The sequence below is a fragment of the Gracilinanus agilis genome, chromosome 1 (assembly GCF_016433145.1).
Source record: "Gracilinanus agilis isolate LMUSP501 chromosome 1, AgileGrace, whole genome shotgun sequence".
Classification (NCBI taxonomy): domain Eukaryota; kingdom Metazoa; phylum Chordata; class Mammalia; order Didelphimorphia; family Didelphidae; genus Gracilinanus; species Gracilinanus agilis.
In genome coordinates this window covers 169,547,740-169,570,088 of record NC_058130.1, presented here as the reverse complement: position 1 = coordinate 169,570,088, position 22,349 = coordinate 169,547,740, and the positions used below count along the sequence as shown (strand labels likewise).

General features: G+C 35.2%; 1 protein-coding gene across 1 annotated transcript; it reads right to left on the bottom strand.

Moving 5' to 3' along the window:
• Positions 1-372: 372 nt before the first annotated feature.
• Positions 373-22,074, bottom strand: PALB2 (partner and localizer of BRCA2). Its single transcript, XM_044657303.1, has 13 exons — positions 21,989-22,074; positions 20,897-20,956; positions 20,659-20,749; positions 18,274-19,836; positions 15,931-16,736; positions 14,185-14,268; positions 9,347-9,508; positions 8,457-8,542; positions 7,755-7,916; positions 6,789-6,905; positions 4,409-4,496; positions 2,780-2,928; positions 373-938 (listed from the first exon to the last, which is right to left on the bottom strand). Exons 1-13 carry the CDS (start codon positions 22,034-22,036, stop codon positions 728-730), a joined length of 3,627 nt encoding a protein of 1,208 aa, XP_044513238.1. The 5' UTR covers positions 22,037-22,074; the 3' UTR covers positions 373-727.
• Between the last annotated feature and the right edge of the window lie 275 nt (positions 22,075-22,349).

Genomic DNA, 22,349 nt, shown 5'->3' with positions numbered 1-22,349 from the left:
AAAGATGAAACATTCTACTTACCTTCTGCCAAAGTGATGAACTTAAAATAGAGATATATAATTTGGGGACATGGCCAATGTGGTAATTTGTACTTTTGGTTTCTATATGTTTAAGATAAGAATTTTATTTTCTGAGGTTTGTGTTTCTTATGGAATTGTTCAGTTAAGTGTATGGGGATAGGGGGTGGATAGGAGGTAAGAGGTATTTAACTGAAGATCATCATTATCATACAATAAGCTAATCATAAATTATTATCAAGTTTTAGAAGGGCCATTGATTCCAGAGACTATATAAAATTAATTCTCTTTCCTTAGAGTTCTTAAAATTGATTGTGATAGGTTAATGAGAAAAAAACAATTTTTCAAGCAGAGTATTACAAAATTAAAATTTATTAGCACTTCAAGTTTAAATTATCAGCTAGTCTGTCCATTTTCAAAAATAAATGTGCAAATGTGGAACCAAGAAAAATATCAACCAAATTATACAATTTTAAAAAACACAGTATTAATGAAACATTCAAAGTCAGTATACTCCCCAGAACCAAAAAGCCTCTGAATATACAAGATTAAAATGACACTACCTCATTTTTTGAGTGGGAGGATTCATCAGCCAGAAAATACTTGATTTGCTTCAAATGACGTCACTTTCCTTTTGAGTTACAATCCCAGAGGTACTGAAGGCATTCACATTTGTCCATGAATCTATTTGCTTTCCTCTTGGCCTAATTTATATGTAGCTGTATACAAATACACTTCCATTTTTCTGTCCAGCTAATAGACAAGAATCTGTATCTGACCATTTAACAAAAGACCAGTTTCCATCAGAATTGGGCAGAAGCAGAGCTGTACAATGTCCTAGAAACAAGTCCCAAACAGCAACTGTTCCAGAAGTTAGGACAGCTGCCGCTAAATTATCCTTCACTTCGCCATCCAGAAACCTAATACCAAGCACAGAAAACAATATATAATTTCTGCATTTGAATTACATTAATATAACTCAAAGAACACTTCCTTTCTACATGGGTAAAAACACAGTATGATTCAATGCTGGTCATAGCATATGTTTGTGAAATATTAGATTTGTTGTGACAATCAACTGACAGACTTGGAAACATCTACGTATCTGGGTTATAACGCATTATGTTCCTGCTAATTTGCAAAAGATTACAAGTTCATTGGCCTTCAGTTTCTTCATCTGTAAAAATGCCTCAGTTAAACTAGATGATCTCTAAAGGAGCATGTTATAATAAGAAAAAGGCTCTGCTCTATACTATCTCTGTGACCTTACATATGTCACTTCCATTAGGTTGCAAAATCCTTAAGGGAAGGGATTGGTTTTTACCACTTTTTGTATCCCCAAGTGCTTAGCATAGTCCTTGGCACATGGCAGGTGCTTAAATGTTTACTGACTGATTGACTTCAGTTCTTCTGGCCTCATTCTCTGTATTTGTAAAATAAAGGGGCTGGACTTGATTTTTCTCTAAATTTGATTTCAGCTTTAAATTCATGATCTTATATTTTCATTAGTTTCCTCATTAGGGACAATACAGAGGACAAAAAGAGGAAGTCTAGAATATACAAACTTGTATTGAGCTTTATAAAAAGAAATTTACCATTTCAACTATAAAGGTTTAATACCTTATTAATAAGGATAAAATGGTTGTGTTGCATTGCTATATTTTTAGATGTGGTTAAGAGAAATTTCATTACATAAACAACTTTCAGAGAGAATTTTATTACCATAACAATAAAAAGTGGTGCATTACAAATAAGTACTATCTATACCAGGAGATCCTGTGAGATATTACTATCAATGGTATGGTGCCAATAGTTAAGTATTTCCTAAAATAAAGAGGGAAACAATTCAGGATACAACCAGGGAGACCATGAACTGAAGCTGGCTTTAGGTCAATGATTTCAAAGCCAAGATAATTACATAAACTGTTAAAAATGAACTAAAAGTTTTCACAAAACTACTTAAAATGAAGAATTTCATTGTTGCTAAACATTATATAAAAAACAAATGTCTAGCTTTATGTAGGAATGTTTGCAACTTCCAAGTAGGCATTGTGATGGTAGTATTTTTAAAGTTTTCTTTATGGAAATATACAGAGTAGGAGTAGTAGAGGACTGCATTAGCTCAAATAACAATGATGAAATTGGCTCTCACACATAAAAAGCAAACTCCACTACTCTAAACTCCAATAAAACCACTTGAGAATAGCATCAAAACATAGGGATCTTAAAATTTAACTTACAAACTTGCCATATTTCTACTTATTCTTTATATAACACTCTCATTGTGGACTATGCATAAGAAGAATTAATGGATAAAAATTTGACTAATGATTTAAAAAAAAAAGAAAACAAAACCTATTTGTCTTTTGGTAGCTAGATGATGTGGTAAATAAAACAGTAACCCTGGCTGGAGTCAGGAGGATCCTAGCTGAAATCAGCCCCAGGCAGTTATAAGCTGTGTGATCATAGGTTAATAAGTCACTTAATATCTGTCTCTGCTTATTTTTAAAATGGGCATAATACTAGCATATACTTCTCAGGGTTTTTTTGAAGATCAAATGAGATATTTGTAAAATGCTCTGAAAACTTTAAGATACTCTATAAAGTTTAATTATTATTGTTTTTATTATTCTACTTTTCCTTCTTCACATGTAGGAATTTCATGACCACCTTACCTCTTCCCCTGCTACCAAACCTTTTGGAGACAGAATTATTTCTAAGAAATATGAAGCTCTCTATATAGTATTCCCTGCATACTTGCCTTCCAGTGTGGCCTTGGGGAAGTGAGTAGGGTCTTACATCAACACTTAAGGCTGTCTTTGGATTAATAACAATCAACCGAAATATGGGACTTCCCATTGATTCAATTTCTTTGCCATGTGGATGACTTAAAACAACAAACAGGAGCCCCTAATTTGAAAGGAAAAATAGATGTCAACAAAACCATTAGGCAACATTTTTTTAAATGAAGATTTGGAGGGAATGAAATTGAATTGATGTTGAGTTGTTCCACAGAATGTTAACGATGAAAATACAATTGCTAGTAGCTAAGATTTAACCACTGATTTAACTTTTCAAATAGGAATAGATAAATCTACTGTTAATCTGGGCTAAGTGATAATCTTGAGCTCCAGGTTTCCTGACATTTTTCAGTCAAGGACATACCGGTTGTCTTGCCAGAATGCAACATGGGAGAGGGGCACTGTCTCTCCCACCTATCTATCCACTGGAACAACCAATTATTTACCTATACTAATTACCAGCTTTATACCATAGGCAGCTTTTCTCCAACTCTTCATCTATCATGTTTACTACTATTTTCACATTCCATTTTTTTTCATACCATAAATTGGCAAAGGAGAGTGAATAAATTCAGGACACAGACATGTCGAAGTTATTCATTCAATACATGTAGTCTCCAAATCATTCTAGCTTTTTCAAAAGTTTATTTTTAGGCAAGTAGTTTTGGAACTTTGAAGAGAAAAACAACAGTATTAATAGTGACTGGGTTCTTGAATTACAACAAAAGTCAGATTTTACCCATTAAATAGCCAAAACATACTATAGTACTAATGATACTATAAAACCTAGCAACAATTTCAAAGAGTGTTTTTATGGAGGAAATGTTTAGATTTTCTAGCAATGGTGATATACTACAGCTACTGAACTTGCCAGGCCTACTACTACCGATGATTCAAGAGCTTTTCATATTGATGGACCACTTGTAAATCAAGGATGGCCTGATACATCAAGTAGAAAACATTCCCTTTTACTTTTCAATATTAGAATTTTCTATGAAAAAATAAAAAAGAAGAAGAGTTAGACTAATTCATCACTTCCTTTTTAAAAGTCCAGCATAAGTAGTTGCTTTATTAAAAGCAAATCTGGGAGGCAGCTAAGTGTCTCAGTGGATAGAAATCCAGGCCCAGAGATAGGAAGTCCTGGGTTCAAATCTCGCCCCAGATACTTCCTAGCTAGCTGTGTGACCTGGGCAAGTAACTTACCCCCCATTGCCTAACCTTTACCTTCTGCTTCGGAATCAATACTACTGATTCTAAGATAGAAGGTAAGGGCTTTAAAAAAAAAAAGCAAATCAGATAATTTTATTAGCCAAGTAGAATGCTAGTGATAATATTAGAATACTTTTCAGCCTTATTTCTGGATATTAGTCCATAAATATTCACAATCACTGAATTTATGGCTATGTAAAGAAATCTTATTACTTTGCTCTAAAATTTCTTTTCATCTATCACCTTCATGACACCAGAATAAGTTTACTAATATATCCTCCTTTGTAAAGATAAAGGAAATGGGAGAATGAATTTATTATTATTCATTAAGTCTCTATTCTTATATAAATAAGGCACTAAAATTTAACAAAGATACATACCATATCTGAATAGGCTTTGTGACAGATTGAAGCTTGGTAGGAATTACCAATTTGCATCTTTTTCAGAAGTTGGCCAGTTTTTAAATTCCTAAATACCAACAAAACAAAAAAAATTTTTTATAACCCTTAAGTAGGCAACTTAATGTTCCAGAAAGAATGCCATTACTTTAATTCTAGGGAACTGAATGAATTTCACATTAAGCATTCTTTTGCAAAATCCTCATGAACTAAATTACTGAAAAACTAAAGGACAGAGCCTCATTTATAGGAATAGAGTAAATCAATTTCGGGTGTACGCATTGGCTTTCTCACTAAGCTAAATTGTCACATTAAACTTAAGTATTTACCAAGTCACCAAGAACTGGAAAAGAAAAATCTCATTAACAGGAATCTTTTACTGTTTCATTTAGTAGATTCAGGGGAATAACAAAGGTTAGAGTTTTCTAGCTCTTTTGATTATGTAACATATCCCACGATGTAAAAATTTTCCAAGACAAATGATAGACTGGGAAGTTCCCTTAATAATAAATTTGACTGAGAACGAATCCAAAGAAGTTCATATAGTGGGGATGCGGGAGATCATACTAGGCCTTTGAAATATACATGTTAAAATAATAATAACAATAAACCAGCATTTAAATACACTCTAAAGTCGATGAAACACTTTTCAAATATAATCTCATTTGATATGCACAAAACCCCTGATAAGTGCTATAATAATTGAAGAAACTAAAGCAAATATGTTAGTGACTTGACCAATGCCACACAACTGGTAAGAACCTGAAGTGAATTTGAACTCAGTTCTTCCTACTCAAAGTTCAGCATTCTCTCCACTGTACCACCTAGGTGCCTCTAATAATGATAACAGAACTTTTAAAAAAATGAAAAGAATGGTTTGGGAAGAAAAGAGGAAGGCAAAAGAATGGATATGAAATGAGAGAGCAGAGGCAAAAAAAGAGAAGTGTAATAGAACTTCTATTTACTATTAGTGAGAAATATGAAAACTAATATAGAATTTGATTGTTCAGAGCAGAAACCAGTTTGCCTAGGACTCCTGGAGGAAATGATTGGTTGCAGAGGTGGTTCTTCAGAATGGTTCTACAGGGGTTCTTTGCTGAACCTCATAGAGGAAAGCAAGCTCCTTGAGAGCAGGAGTTAATGGCTTATTTTTATGTCCCCAAGACCTAATAAAAGTGTCTTCTATGTAGTAGGTGCTTAACAAAATGTCTACTGAATTGAGTTAGATTCTCTAAAAGTATTCATTTTAGAAACAGGGCATAAATAATTATAATATTGACCTCCTTACATTCTACTTTCAACTAGCTAAAAATCTAGACTCTTTAGACAAGGAAAGAAGAAGGGATGTTACTCACTATGGTAAGGTTAATTATCAACCAAATTAAAACAATAGCTCAGAGATGATCTGCTTTCATAGTTATAAGCTCTGCACTTGTGACTTGACTCCCAAATCTATCTCCATCTCTGATCCCTCTTTTTAAACAATAGTTTTTCTCCAACTGCATAATGAATATTTCTACCACATTTTGCCATCACCTCAAATTAAACATGAGAAATCTCCTCTCCCTTCATCTGAACTAGTTCTTTCTCCTAAATTCCCTACTTCTCTCATTCTCTGTTATCCATGGCTTAAATCGTAATCATTTCTGATTTCCCACTTAATAGCAAACCAGATTCTTCCTTAATATTCATCCATATCTCCCTTCTTATTCCTACCATGATCATCATAATGTCAGTTCTATCCCTTGTTCCTATATTGCATTAGCTTCCTAATTAATCCCAACAGAACAGCTTTTCCTACTGCCAATCTCCTCTCTACCCAATACATCCTACACATTGTTGCCAGATTTAGCTTTCTAAAAGCTGTTTTCCTTATGTCACTTCCCTATCTTCAATGGTTCCTTATTACTTAAAAGACAGTACCCAAATTCTTTAGTCTGGCATTAAACAGCTTCTATAATATAGCACTATAGTGATCTCTATTTCAGCTATATATAGTACCTCATAAGTATGAGGGACTTAATAAATGCTTTTTTGGATTGCTAGAGATTCTTAAATTAAGTAATCCTTCTACTTCCCAAAAAGCACCTGCTTCACTGTCCCAATAGTATAACTGTATTCTGCTAATCTATTCATTTGGAACACCATGTACCCCACCCACCCCAACTTCTGCTTATCTAAATTCTATCCCTAACACAAGTATTTCTTGAAGACTTCCCTGCACACACACACACACACACACACACACACACACACCCCTAAATAGACAAACCTATAATTCAAATTGGCCTTTTCCACACTGAGTGTGAATTAAGTTTTGTTGTGTATAGACTTCAAAATTCACCACAAAATGAAAACTTACCAGATAACAATATTGCTTGTTAGCGTTGTGCCAAGCAAAGCATCTTGCATTCCTTGAATTTCAGCAAAAGCCAGGATAGTTTCTTCTGGAGACATCAAAGTTTGTTTTTCTTTACTTCTAGATTTTAAAGAGTATTTAAGAATTGGAACCTCATGCCAAAGATTTTCCTACACTGCTCTACTGACCTCTACCTAATAACTAATCCAAAAAAAATCCCTCAAATTACAAAGTTCTAATAACAGAAAACATTAACAAAAAAAATTCTTAATACCACTTTTTAAAGAGAACAAGCATTCTAAAGGCAAGAACTTGGTCCTTCTACATTCCAGTGGCATAGACATTTAGGATTTATTCATTATTACAAACATTATTTGATAATAAGTCAGAAATTTAATTCTATTCTTTCCTAATGAGGTTATTTCTATTTCTTTTCTTGTGTGTTTTCTTTTAAACAAAGACAAAACAGTGAATAGAAAACTGAACAAAGGTAACTCTCCAATACTATTCAAAATAAAGCACAACAAAGGTATAATTTCTAATTACTGAACATCCTTTTTCCTTTGTCTCTCTATGAGGAAGGCCTGAACTTTGCTAAGAGACCTATCTTCTAACAGAGTTCTTGCTCCTATTATTTCTCTTCTTTTATACTTGCACTTATCATGGCCCTCCTACCTTTGTATCTGAATTGTTTCTGGAAAAATCCCCATAAATGCTCTGCTTGCCCATTGCCCTTTCCAGTTACACCTCTGAAATAGGGAAAACACTCTTTTTTTTGCCATTCAGGTTATACTTTGAGCCCTGTAACCAAAATAGCTCATTATCTTAAAAGTTATATCTGTGTAAATAATGCTTCTTTTACTTTCCAGATTCTGAAAAAGTCATGAGGTCTACTCAGTGATCATGAAGAGTCTGATTGCTACAGATTAGTCTCTTATGTCTAAGTCTAAGTACAGCTTTTATATTTACCTTCCAGATTCTGAAAAAGTCATGAGGTCTACTTGGTGATCATGAAGAGTTCCATTGCTGCAGACTAGTCTCTTATGTCTAAGTCCAAGCACAGCTTTTATATTTCCAGATTTTACTAGTGACTGCTTTAAGCATTCATCATCATTAGAACAAAACAATAGCCTAAACCAAAAGAGAATGAAAGAAAAATAAAGAAAATTCTGTAGACGTGAGGAATAAGTCAAAATCTAGAAGGGAATTTTTTTGGAGGTATAGAAAAGTTTCATGGCATATCTTTCAAACTTCACATCAGAAAAAAAAAAACAATTTTTGACTCAGCTTTGTATGGTATTTTAGGGCTTACAAAACGTCCTCAAACAATAAGCATTATTAATCCCATCTTCTAGACAAAAATGGAGACTCTGAAAGATCAAATAACTTGCTCAGGGTAAAACAACTAACATGTATAAGAGATGGAACTTGAATGTAGCTCTCTTTTGACTAGACAGTCATCAATCTTTCAAATAAAACATGTATTCAAGAATGCCATTTTAACGCCTATGAGTTTTAAGTCTTGCTCTTTTAATGAAAATTCAAAATCCTTTCAAGATCACAGTATAAATAGGAATTTAAGGCTTAAACAGAGTAGTAGGCACTCAATAAAAACTTACTTATTTACTGAATTCAATCTTAAAGAAAAAACATAGTTTTAGATTTACACACCTGATTTCTCTAATTTCTAAATGTCCCAAAGCAACACACACAAGATTACATGCATCCAAAAGTGGAACGATTTGTAGGACTGGAATCTAAATCAAACAACAACAAAAATTGAACCATTTCTCAACTGTTTTATTATTTTTTTCATTTCACTAAATTTTCCAGTTTCATAATAATCACATTCTAGACTGTTATTACAATACCCGAGAATTCTCCCAAACTTTAAGAAGTGGTTAGTGATACAATACTCCCTAAAAAAAGACACATCTTTATGAATATCTTTTTTTTTTTTAAACCCTTACTTTGGGGACAGCTGGGTGGTTCAGTGGATTGAGAGCCAGGCCTAGAGATGGGAGGTTTTTTAAAAAATCCTTACCTTCCATCTTAGAATCAATACCATGTATTGGTTCCAAGGCAGAAGAGCAGTATGGGCTAGGCAATGGGAGTTGAGTGACCTGCCTAGGGTCACATAGCTAGGAAGTGTCTGAGGTTAGATTTGAACCCAAGACATCCAGTCCCTAGGCCTGGCACTCCACCTACTGAGCCACCCAGCTGCCCTGACAAATACTTTTTTCTTAGTGTTATTAGAGGCTATAAATAAATAAATAAAACTCAGAAAGGAGTAAAGCCAAAAGAATTTTGTGATCCAACAAAAAAATTTATTGTGATAATTAGTATAATAGAGAATCATGTTTTAGAAAGAGAGAGATAAGAACAAATATAGGAATTCAAATTAGAAATCTGATAAAATTCCAAATCTTTTAAATAGGGCTTGTATAAAAATGGAGATATACACTTTCTTGCTTACCAATTACAGCCCTATGCCTCTTTATTCTCATGCAAATGAAGTTCTTTTTAAGCCAATTCCACCTACAAAAATCTGTGATTCCTACCTCTGTGAAGTGCCACGTGTAAACTTTCCTCCACTGCCAGTTATCCAGAGATTTCCAGAGAGAAACTGTAAATTCACAGGCAGTTATGATACATGACTCTTTACAGCCTGTTACTTCCCACCACACAGTACTCACATCCACAGAACAGGAATCTGAAGGATTCTGTCACAAAGGAGGAACAGCAGTTAGTGTGAAGTAGTAACAATAGCTCACACTTAAATCATTCTTTTACCATTTAAGAGGCAGTTCCCTTACAATGACCCTTTGTTTGGCACAGGGAGTACAAGTATTATAATCTCCATTTTATAGGTAATAAAAATGAACTTAAATGACTCCAAAAGATTACTCAAAGTTGTAAAAGTGAAATTTGGGAAATGCCATCTAAATGTGTGTGTGTGTGTGTATATATATATATATATATATATATATATATATATATATATATTTACTATATATATTTACTATGGACACGTGGGGACCTTAAAACTACATTTCCCGTGGTCCAACAGGTTTCCGGTTTGGTTTGGTTCTTTGGGCGTGGGGATGCCTGTGTCACCATGCAGAGGACTGTTTAAATGGGAGGAGTATCCAAAAGGAAGCCCTCTCGGCTAGCAGACTCAGGAAGAGACAGGAGGTAACAATAATGGCTGGGCGGCAGTTTTGAATTCTTACAAGAGTGTGGTCTAATGACTTTATCTATCAGCATGGCTTTAATTAAAATACTAATTTATATTATTATATCAGCCTTTATTATTTTTTATTGTATTAAAGTTAATTAGCCAAGTTTTGATTCAGACCCACGTCTCTTGACTCCAAAGCTATGCTCATTCTATAGCATTCTATATATCTATAATATTAATACCCAAATTAATTTACCTATTTAGTGCCATACCTATCAAACTACCAAAAAACTTTTTTACTGAATTAGAAAAAATATAACAAAGTTCATTTGGAAGAACAAAAGATCAAGAATATCAAGGGAAATGAAAAAAGAATGTGAAAGAAGGTGGCCTAGCAGTACCAGATATTAAACTATACTATAAAGCAGCAGTCATCAAAACAATATGGTACTGGCTAAGAGACAGAAGGGAGGATCAGTGGAATAAACTTGGGGTAAAGTGACATCAGCAAGACTGTCTATGATAAAACCAAAGAGCCCAACTTTTGGGACAAAAATCCACTATTTGACAAAAACTGTTGGGAAAATTAGAAAACAATATAGGAGAGATTAGGTTTAGATCAACATCTCACACCCTATACCAAGATGAATTCAGAATGGGTAAATGACTTGAATATAAAGCAGGAAACTATAAGAAAATTAGGTGAACATAGAATAGTATACCTGTCAGATCTATGAGAAAGGGAAAATTTTAAAACCAACCAAGTGTTAGAAAAAACTACAAAATGTAAAATAAATAATTTTTATTATATTAAATTAAAAAGGTTTTGTACACACAAAAACAATGCAACCAAAATCAGAAGGGAAACAAGAGACTGGGAAAAAAATCTTTATAACAAAAAATTCTAACAGAGGTCTAATTACTCAAATATACAAGGAGCTAAATCAATTGTATAAAAAATCAAGCCATTCCCCAATTGATAAATGGGCAAGGGACATGAATAGGCAATTTTCAGATAAAGAAATCAAAATTATCAATAAGCACATAAGAAAGTGTTCTAAATCTCTAATAATTAGAGAAATGCAAATCAAAACAACTCTGAGGTATCACCTCACACCTAGCAGATTGGCTAAAATGAGAGAAGGGGAGAGTAATGAATGTTGGAGGGGATGTGGCAAAATTGGGGCATTAATGCATTGCTGATGGAGTTGTGAACTGATCCAGCCATTCTGGATGGCAATTTGGAATTATGCCCAAAGAGCTCTAAAAGACCGCCTGCCCTTTGATCCAGCCATATCATTGCTGGGTTTGTACCCCAAAGAGATCATAGATAAAAAGACTTGTACAAAAATATTTATAGCCGCACTTTTTGTGTGGTGGCAAAAAACTGGAAAACGAAGGGATGCCCTTCAACTGGGGAATGGCTGAACAAATTGTGGTATATGTTGGTGATGGAATACTACTGTGCTCAAAGGAATAATAAACTGGAAGAATTCCATGTGAACTGGAAAGACTTCCAGGAATTGATGCAGAGTGAAAGGAGCAGAACCAGGAGAACATTGTGCAAAGAGACAGATACACTGTGGTAAAATAAAATGTAATGGACTTCTGTATTAGCAGCAATGCGATGACCCAGGACAATTCTGAGGGATTTATGGGAAAGAAAGCTACCCACATTCAGAGGAAGAACTACAAGAGTGGAAACACAGAAGAAAAACAACTGCTTGAACACATGGGTTGATGCAGACATGATTGGGGATGTGACACTAAACAACCACACCAATGCAACTATCAATAATATGTAAACAAGTCTTGATTGATCACATGTTAAAAACAATGGAAATGCACATTGGATATTGGAGGGGTTAAAGGGAAAGTAAAAAAACAAGAATCATGTAACCATGGAAAATTTTTCTAAAAAAATAAAATATTAAAAAAAAAAAAAAAGAACTCCATGAATCTGGAGCTGCTGTACAAATAGGACTTATAAACTTCTCACTCTGTGACTTGCACCCAGGTGACAAGGTATACATAAAGAACTTCCAGCTCACTGGGGGGACTCAGCGTATCTATGAAGGTCCATTCCAAGTCCAATCACTCCAACAGCTATCAAAATTAGAGAAAAGGACTCTTGGATTCATTGCTCACATGTGTAAGGATAGGATTTGTGCAAGGAGGATGTAAAGAAAGCATCTTCTATTGATAATTATAATAATCCTATTATTCTTATTGTAGTTGCTGATTGTTTTAACATTTAATTACATCATCTCCCAGAATCCCTTTCCTATCATCCCCACCTTGCATCCTTATGTTCTATTGGATAAAAGTTGCTGTAATTCCACCTTTTTTCTCTCTTCCCACTTTCCCCGAGCTCACGCTCGCTCTCGCTCTCTCTCTCTCTCTCTCTCTCTCTCTCTCTCTCTCTCTCTCTCTCTCTCTCCCACACACACACACACACTTTGCTGAATCCAGGTAAACTTGCTCTTATACAGGCTTTATCTATTTTCCTCTACTTCAAGTTATTATTAATAATTCTTATAAAATATAATCCTTGTAGTGGATATTAATTTTTAATCTTACAAGGGACTTTCCTAGGGTCATACAGGTAGGAAGTATCTGAGGCTTGATTTGAACCCAAAGGACCTCCAGGCCTGGCTTTCTATCCACTGAGCCACATAGCTGTCCCTAAGATAATTATTCTTTTAAAAGTCTACACCTTTAAATTAGGGAGTGCTATTCACATTACTAAAAGATCAACCAAAGACTGGTGACCTCCTCACCTGACCCATTATATCAGGGAGCCCAAGCTTCACTCTTCCTATTTCCTGGATGCACACATTCACCAGCAGCCATGTGGCTTCTTCAATTTTAGAACTAAGATCAAAATTAACTTGGCTATTATTGCTAGAAAGAAGCCAATCAATCTTACAAGGTCTCACTAGCCATTCCAGACCCGTCCTGGCCACCAGTGCCCTTCATAGTCTTCTCTAATTAGGATAAATAGGAGCTCCATGAGGGCAAGGACTATCTTTGCTTTTGCATTTGTATCAGTTGCACTTAGCAGAGTAGCCAGCCACAGAGTAAGTGCTTAAAGAATGCTTTTTCATTCATTCCATCCATTCTTAGGTCTCTGGGAAGTTCTAAACATCCTTTCTAAAACTTCTAAAAAGAAAGTGGTGGCAACTCCTTTTGCAAAATGAAGATCTTTTTGTAATGTGATAACATTGCATAATTTATAGGTGTGGATTTTTAAAATAATGATTATCTTTATCAGAGCATGCCCAACCAAGAATACCATCTACATAGCACAGAGATTAGAAGAAAGGGCTAATCCAGGAATTAGCTATGGACCCTTCATGTGGGTAGCTAGGTGGCACAGTGGATAAAGCACTGGGTCTGGAAAACTATGGCCTAACCATGTGATCTAGGGCAAGGAAGAGAAGGAAATAGCAAATCACTCCAGTATCTTTTCCAAGAAAACCTCAAATGAGATCACAATGATTTGGACAAGGCTGAAATAAATGAACAACAACAAACCCTAATTTCAGTTTCTAGGAATCAAAAACTATAGCTAGACTTTGGTCAGTTAGACCCTGTAATTCTGTGACTAGTTAAACATTAGCTGCATTGCTAAAAATGTGTAGCAAAATAATTATAGGACAAGCATTACAATCTAGCACATATAAAAGAAAAGTAACAAGTACCACTTTAAAAAATTGTAACAATATCTTTTTTCCCCCCTTCTCTTTTTAAGAAGTGTAGGAAGGGTAGAACAATCTCCTCCTGCTCAGGCACAAAATCTGTTCAATTAACAATGTTTATACAAGCTGGAAACCCTTAGAAATAGCTTCATATAATTTCTTCTTTTACAATCTACCTAAGAAGATTTCTTCTTTTTTTTTTTTTTCTTTAAAAAAAAACCTTACTTTCTGTCTTAGAATTAATACAAAGTATCAGTTACAAGGCTAAAAACAAACAAACAACAAACAGTAAGGAGTAGGCAGTTGGGGTTAATGACTGGCCCAAGATCAGTTTTTTTAACAGAAAAAAAAAAGAGAAGGAAAAGAATTTATTTCAGTTAAATTGTACTTGAATTTAAAGAGTTCTTACATACTTTTAAAAAAAATAAAAATATGATCAAATTTTTCTTTGTTTTCAGAACTAATCTAATTTATCATTAATAAGGAGAAAACAATATAAAGAAGATAGTTTTCTGACCTTTAACTTTGAAACCAGCTGTAAATTACCCAGTTTCAAACTATCACACCAGATTTCAGCAGGATGTTCTTCTGCTGCTTTAGTCTGTGGGGAGAAAGAAGACAACATATTAACTTAAAAATATGAATGATATCTATATTTAATTAAATTTTACAATGTTCTATATTTTTTCTAAAATGGGTAGTAAGTCCCAAAGACACCTTTTGTTAAAAAAGCAGCTCTTTTTATACAACTTTCCAATTTTTAAGGATGTATTTTAAGTTAATCATAGCATAATTAGGGCTTAATATTAGTCATATCAGAAGAACACAATAAAAAACATTTTCTAACTAGACATTTCCAATGTTTTAATCTAAGTTCAGGGTCAATTTATCAAGAACTAATTAATTATTGGGGACAGCTAAGTCACACAGTGGATAGAGGGCCAGACCAGGAGTTCGGAGGAGCTGGGTTCGAATCTCTTTTCAGACACTTCCTAGTTGTAGGACCCTGGGCAAGTTATTTAACCCTATTTGCCTAGCCCTTCCCCTTCTTTTAAGGGTTGTTACTAAGATAGAAAGTAAGGGGCAAAAAAAAAAAAGAACTCATTAATTATTACTCAACATTTACTTAATTCCTTCAAAGTAAGTAAAACTTTAACAAGCGGTTACAAATGTATAAAAATTCAGTTGCTATGAACAAAAGGCTTAAAATCCCAAGGGAAATAATGAAAAAAATGTAGGAATGAAGGGGAAAATAATGCACTATTCTAGAGAAGGAGTTGATTAGGGAATAAAATGTTTCCATCACATATTTCTGATATTAAAAATATAGAGGGAATACAAATGCATAAGACCAAAAGCCATTCCCTAATGAATAAATAGTAGTCAAAGGAAATAAATGGTTTTCAAAAGACAAATTGCAAACAATAGGAATAAATGCTCCAAATCACTAATAGGATAAATTAGAATAAGATTAGTTCTTGAGGTTTCAACCCACACTCAGCAAAGTGGCAGAGATGACAAAAGATGGAAAGCCAATATAGGCTGCTGGAAGAGACTTGCTAATTAATACATTGTTGGTAGAGTTGTGAATCAACATAGCCATTCTGCAAAGTAATTGACAATTATGCTATGAAAAGTGACTAAAATATCCTTACCCTTTGACCCAGAGATCCCACTTCTAGGCATATATGCCAAAGAGATGAAAGTCCAAAAGAAAGGTCTCATTTATAGCAAAATCTTCATAGAAGTACTTTTAGAAAGATTTGGAAACAAAGTGCTCATCAATTGGGGAATGGCTATACACATTGTGGTACATGAATATTACAAAATATTACTGTCACAAAAATGACAAATAAGAATTAAAGCAATTGATCAATATACATTTATTTAGTACCTACTATGTACTGAAGCGTGGAGACTACCACAACCAACGTAAAGCAAACAGAAGCAGGAAAATGACAATAATGTAAATGGAAAGAACAATAAAATTAAGTGCTGTGTAATTACTATGACCAACCTTGGCCTTAAAGAAAGTTCGGAAAATGTACTTCCCTCCCTTTACTATAGAAGTAAATATGGAATACTATTGATATTATCAGACAAAGCCACTGATTGGATCTGCCGAAGTACCTTTTTTCCTCTTTTTTTGTTGTTGTTATAAGATATAGCTTATTTGGGGTGAGGGGCAGCATATATAAGAAAACAAATATAACAACAAGGAATCAAGACTTTTTTTTTTTAATTTAAGAAGTGAGAATTATACCTGAAAAGTGCTTCCTAATAGTGATGTTTCTTTGAAAGCGTTTGTCTTAACAGCTGGAAGAGTTTCTTGAGAACTGCAGTCGCCATCAAATTTTGTTTCAGAACAAGATACTGTTTGGTCAGGTTTTTTTTTCACTTCCCTATCTAATAAATGCATATTAGTAGTCAATTTCAATGAATTGGGTGAACTGTTACACTGATTATATCCAGAAAGACTCTCTGGTTCTTTCAAGTAAGAATGTTTAGGCGTACAAAAAGTAGGTCCAATAATCTCTGTAGCCATATTTTCACTGTGTACTTGGGAGCCAAAAACTGGAGTGGTACCTAGAATAGGGAAAACAGGAGAACACACACTTGCTTCAAGATGGTTATTTGTAGCAGGTAAGGCAGTACTAGAAGGTGTAAACAGTAGTATATTTGAAGGAATACTCTTTGGTTTTTTTGGCTGTGAGTTTCTTGTTAGAGTAATAACATCCTTCACTAAATTCTCCTTTTCTGTAACATTTTTAGGCACCAGTTCCTCTGGAACAAGACAATTTCCATCATTACACTTTTTTTCACCATCTCCTGATTCAAAGGATTCAATCTGTTTTGCTGAGAAAGACTTTAATTTCTCTAGCTTAAGAGAACCAAAGTCTTCATCAGGCAAATGAAAGTCAGTGATGTTGATGTTTGAAGACAACTTCTCAAAACCAAGTATCATATTCTTAAGGTGAAATGAAAGATCAAAACTGGTATTATCCACAATCAAAGAGTCATTACCAAAAGACGAATGAAGGTTCTTATTTTGAATATAATCTTGTTTCCCTAATAAAAAAAGGAAAAAATAAATTAAAATCTGAAAGGAAAAATAAAGATTTTTTGATTGGCTTTCAATCCATATATCCAATAACCTTGGAATAGGACTCAAATAAAAAGACACCAGATCTTTTTTTTATAACACTACAGTGCTACTGTTAATGATACTAAAAATAATGTTTCTGCTTTTTTGTCACTGAAATGCAGGGACATCTTCTAAACTACGAAAAGTCAGCTTTCACTTAAGCTTCAACAAGACATCCTCAGCTGTTAAGACACTGGATCTATACTACTTTTATTTCTTAAAAACCCTTACCTTCTGTCTTAGAATTGATACTAAGTATTAGTTCAAAGGCAGAAGAGCAGTAAGGGCTAGGTAATTGGGGTTAAGTGACTTGTCCAGGGTCACACAGCTAGGAAGTATCTGAGGCCAAATTTGAACTCTGAACCTCTGGTCTCTAACCACTGAACCACTTAGCTGACCCAAATCCATACTACTTTTTAATACATACCATACTCCTCTTAAAGTTACATTGGGAAATTCAACATAGCCATGGATGTGGTTGAGACGCATATAGACACATATAGAAACATTAATCAGGATCACAGAAGGGAAGAAGGGTAAGTTGAAATGTGAGGAGTATTTTGCTCCCATATACATGGTTCCCAAGAGAATAAAGTTGCACAAATCAGAATTTTTTTGTACAATCCTAATAAATTTTATTTCCTACATTAATAGAAATGAGAGCTTATTGTTTTGTGATGAGACAAGTAAGGTAGCAGAAAAAAAGAGCATTAAACTTAGGAAAGTCAGAAGACTCTGACTCATGTCCTAGTTCTAGCACTTATTAGCTGTGTGACTTTGGACAAATCACAGCCTTAACTTCCATATCCTCATCCATAAAACCGGAATACTTGCATTATCTATCTTAAGGGATTGTTGTGAAGAAAATACTTCATAAAAATAAAAATGCTTTAGAAATATGGTTATTAAACATTGTCACTTTTCCTATTTTTTATGTCCTAGAGAAGCAAGGCAAATTACCTTTGGTAAAAGCATTTTATTCAGAGGCAATGGCATAGGTTCAGAGTCTTTTAGTGTATAACTATTCTCAATAATAATAGCTAATATTTAAATAGTATTTTAAATTTTGCAAAACTTTCTATGTGTAATTTCAATTGATCTTCACAACAATTCTGTGAAGCATGTGCTATTATTATCCCCATTTTACAAATTAGGAAACTGAAGCTGAGAAAGGTGAAGTGACTTGTTCAGTTATATAAAATTAGTACATATCTGAGGCAGGATCTGAACTCAGGTCTTCCTTACTACAAGTCCAACCACTGAGCCTCCAAACTGGGTTGGACAGTTGAAATCCTGACAGTTGGTTCTCAGTCTGGGTTTGGTCCTCAAATCATCTCCAGCACTAGTTATAGCTTCCTCCCAGTGAATCAGATAATATTTAGATGAATTTTAAACAAGCTCTGGTTTCTGTGGAACAGACCACATGCCTGATTTGGGGATAAAGAGCTAAATATGCAATACCTTGTATCATTGATGTGGGTACTTTTTTGCCAACATTAGCAAGGGTACAACTTGATTTTTTTGTGACTTTTTTTTTACTCTGAGCATATTCCTTTGTCCTTGGAGCCTCTTTGCACAAGGCAACATCTTCCTTGGGTTTTTTAATATCCAGTTCATCAAAAACTTGCAACTCTGAGTCCTGATCACCTGTTCCTTTTTTGCAAAAAGATTTCTCTCTGTGTCTTCTATTTGATTGCCTCTTACAAGCATTTACAACATAATCATTGTCCTTAGTGGGCAAAGCAGGAGGGCTGCCTTCAATGGATGATGAAAAAGACTTTTGGAAAGGACTACTTGAAATTACTTGTTCACTCCAAGGGTCAGATAACAGAAATTCACTTTGCTCTGCTTCTTGGGAGGACAGATCTAAATTTTTAGTTATCTGCTTAGACTTTTGCTTAAATCCTTTTCTTTTTACACTTAATTGGCTTTGAATTACAGCTTCCAGGTCTACTGTCTTCTGGCAACTTGACATTCGTCGTGTTGTCCTAACATAATACTCCACAGGAAATGGAAGACCATCAAGCACTGTACAAGAATTTAATGGATTTTCTGTAGGATCAGGAAAGGTCATTTGTGTGGTAGGGCTCATAGTCTCACTTAGGATCTCTTTCTTTTGAAGATTTTCACCTCTACTATCAAGTAAGTTACTAAAAGATTCTGAAAGCTTCAAGCTTTGATTCTGTTCTTTGAAATGTATGTTTTCACTTAAGGAATGATTGAGCTCATTTACAGAAAATGCTTTCTCATCTGCTGGCAAGGTGAAATTGCTAGACTTTTTTTTATCAACATTCATATCATTATTTACCATTTGGTCATCTGGAGAGATAATATATTCTTTCCTTCCTTCTTCTAATTTTTTAGGTGAAGTATGAATAAGGTTCACTGAACATTTGGTAGCCAGTTTATAGTTATCACAGGCTTCTTCAAGAGGAACACACCCAAGTTGTTCAATATTATCATCATCCAAAGGATTGTGCAAAGAAAACGTCATCATCTTAGGAAGATTATTTTCTTTCAAAATTCCATTGGTATCTTTCTCTAGTTCAGTAGTTGAAGCAACACATTCAAGACGTTCATTGATTTCCTTGATTGGTCTTGGAGAATTCTGATTCTCATTCTTACTACATGAAAACTGATTTCTTCTCTGAAACACTGGTAACTCGGAATTTTCTATAGCAAACACTTGTTTTTGTCCAGTCTTTATAAGTGAATCAGAGTCAAAGAAAGAATCATTTCCTTTTGATAGCAATGTTTTTTTCCGGTTCTTCATTCTATTCAATGGCTGTTTGCTTTGCTTTTTCTCATTATCTGGTCCAGTGATACCAGAGAGGAAATTCTCTTGGCAGTCATCATCTATATTTTCAGGACACATTCCTGAGGAGCCATCACCAATGCTCAAGACCTCAGGCTCAAAATCAAGTGTGATGGCTGTTTTCTCCTTAGTTTCAACATCAACACAGGCATTGATTTGTAGTGTACATGTTTCTAATTTATCACCAAAGGATACTTTGTCTTTTGGCTCTGGGGAGACAAAAATAGTTTATGAGTAGCATGCTGGGCACTGGACTATAATTCAAATAAAAAATGAAACAAACTTTATAAAAGAGATATTCCAGTAATATGGGGGAAAAAAAATCAGTGGCTCAAAAGATAAGAGATCTGAATTTAAGTCCTGTTTCCTCTACTGAATAGCCATGGGCAAATAGGAATTCTTGGAGGTACAATTTTCTCATCTATAAAATGGGGTCAATAATACCTGGCCTATCCACCTCAAAAGAATGTTGTAGGGATCAGAAAAAAAATAGTGTATATGAATGCAAAAGTGCTCTATGAATGTAAGTTGTTACTGTTCATTAAAAGTTGTTACTTTTCCAGTATTAAGTTCTGAAAATGCTTAGTGCATTGTGTTAGTCTGTGGGAAGATACAAAGATAAACAACTCTCAAGGAGGTTATAATACAGATATTCAGTCTTTGAAGTTTGCTAGCCACCCTAATCTTAAAGCTAATTAATACAGAGAATAAATTTCAATGACAAGAAGTAGGTTTTTCTCCTATACTTAAACAAGAATTTCCTATTTCTCCATCCAGTTTTAAATTATTTTCCTTCCTTTATCCCACCATAGTAAAAATGTATCTTTGAAAGCTGATAGATAAAAAGATTAAACATAAAAATGTTGTCTAGTCAGCTCTGGGAGGAGGGTGGGAAAAATCATGAATTGTGTAACTATGGAAAAATATTCTAAATACATTTTTTAAAATGTCTAGTTTGTAAGATAACATCCAAATAAATTTAAATGAGCTAAGGGAATACAAATGAATAAAATGAATTGGGTACTTTTTACCTTTGTTTGTTTGTATAGAGGTTTCCTCCTTAAGCATGTAATTCTGTTCACTCTTCATAGAATTTTTTGCCTTCTCAGCTCTCTGAGCTCGCTACAAAAAACAAAAGCAGGCCCAGAACCAACTTCAATAAAATACATTTTCTCAAAGCATATTCCATTAAAGAGATAATTAGCAGCATGATAATAATACTGTTATCTGTGAAGGCAACATTTCTTTTTCTGGAAAAGAATGTCCTACCTGTAATCGAGCCAGTGTTTTGCTGTACTCTCTTTTTAAGAATGCCAGCTTTTCCTTCAACTGGAGAAAGAAAGGCACCAAACTAGAATTACACATTTCCAAAATAAACCATACAGCCACCTAAACTGGAAAACACTGATAGCTAAGGGATGACCCAGATAGAAGTGTCAGAGCTGTTTCAGTGAGAGCAGGGGAAGCATGCAATTTGATCTCTGTTTCCAAAGTCCTCTGATTAGAAAATATTCACTGGATTTTTTCCCCTCCCATTCTCAGGGATTTTTCCCTCTTGTTTTTAGGGGATGGGGGAAGATGGCATTTCAGAGCCAGCACTTCAATCCAACAAAACATTTATTTAGTCCCTGAAGGATGGCAGTTATGTGGGGCTCGCCATCACTAGAGCTTAGCAAACATCAGGTGTACAGCAGACGCTTAATAAGTGTTTGCTAAGGGGCAGCTAAGTGGCTCAGTGGATAAAAAGTCATTTAACCCCAATTGTCTAGTCCTCACCACTCTTCTACCTTGGAACCCATATACAGTATCGATTCTAAGATGGAAGGTACGGGTTTAAAAAAAAAATGTTTGCTGAATTGAAGATAAAGTACAAGGTATTGTGGAAGACACTGGAAATATAACTTTTTTAAATTGCACAGTCGCTTGCCCTCGGAACTTACATTCTACTCAGGGGAGGGGGGCGGGACCGAAATTTGTGGAGAGAACGCTAGACCAGACTTCGAAACCTACGTCTCTGACTACCTCTGCTGCGTAACCAACTGGGCGTCAGTTCTTCATCTGCAAAATGGGGATAGCCCTTTCCTACGGTGAGACTGGGACCCAAAGAGACGACAGAAGTAAAGCCCTTCGTAATCCTAAAATCGATAAGGGAATGCTACTGTTATTGTTGTTGTCAGCAGTAAACATAAGCTCCCGAGCTATGGGGGCGGAAGACAAAGAAAGAACTACTTCAAGGCTCACTTTAAGCCGGGGACAGGAGAGAGGACAGAAAAGTTCTCCCTGACCCACCCTACTCGGCTCCACTAGACATAAGATCCCTCTTGCTCACCCCATCCCCCGCTTTCCTCCCCAGCCCGGCACCTTCTCCTTCTCCTCACAGCTGAGCACTTTCCCTGCAGGATCTTCCATGGCTGCAGCCGCCGAGGGAGGATGGGGAGCTATTCCTTCCTACCAACTCCGGCTCGTATGGATGCCGGGCCCCGGACACCGGGCCCCGGGCCCCCGGCCCCGCCGAGGCCGCGAGGTAGCCACAGACCAGCTGCCAGCGTCTGGCCTTCTAACTCCCGCCAGCTCAGCCCATGCATTAGGGGCTGCTAGCCGACCGAGTCCAGCTAGAGGAAAACAGACCAATCGATCAAGGGGCCCGGGAGAACGGAGAGAACGTAGGAGGGCGTCTCCCCTTCCAGAAAGGAAGTGACGATAGAGACCGGAAGCAGGAGGA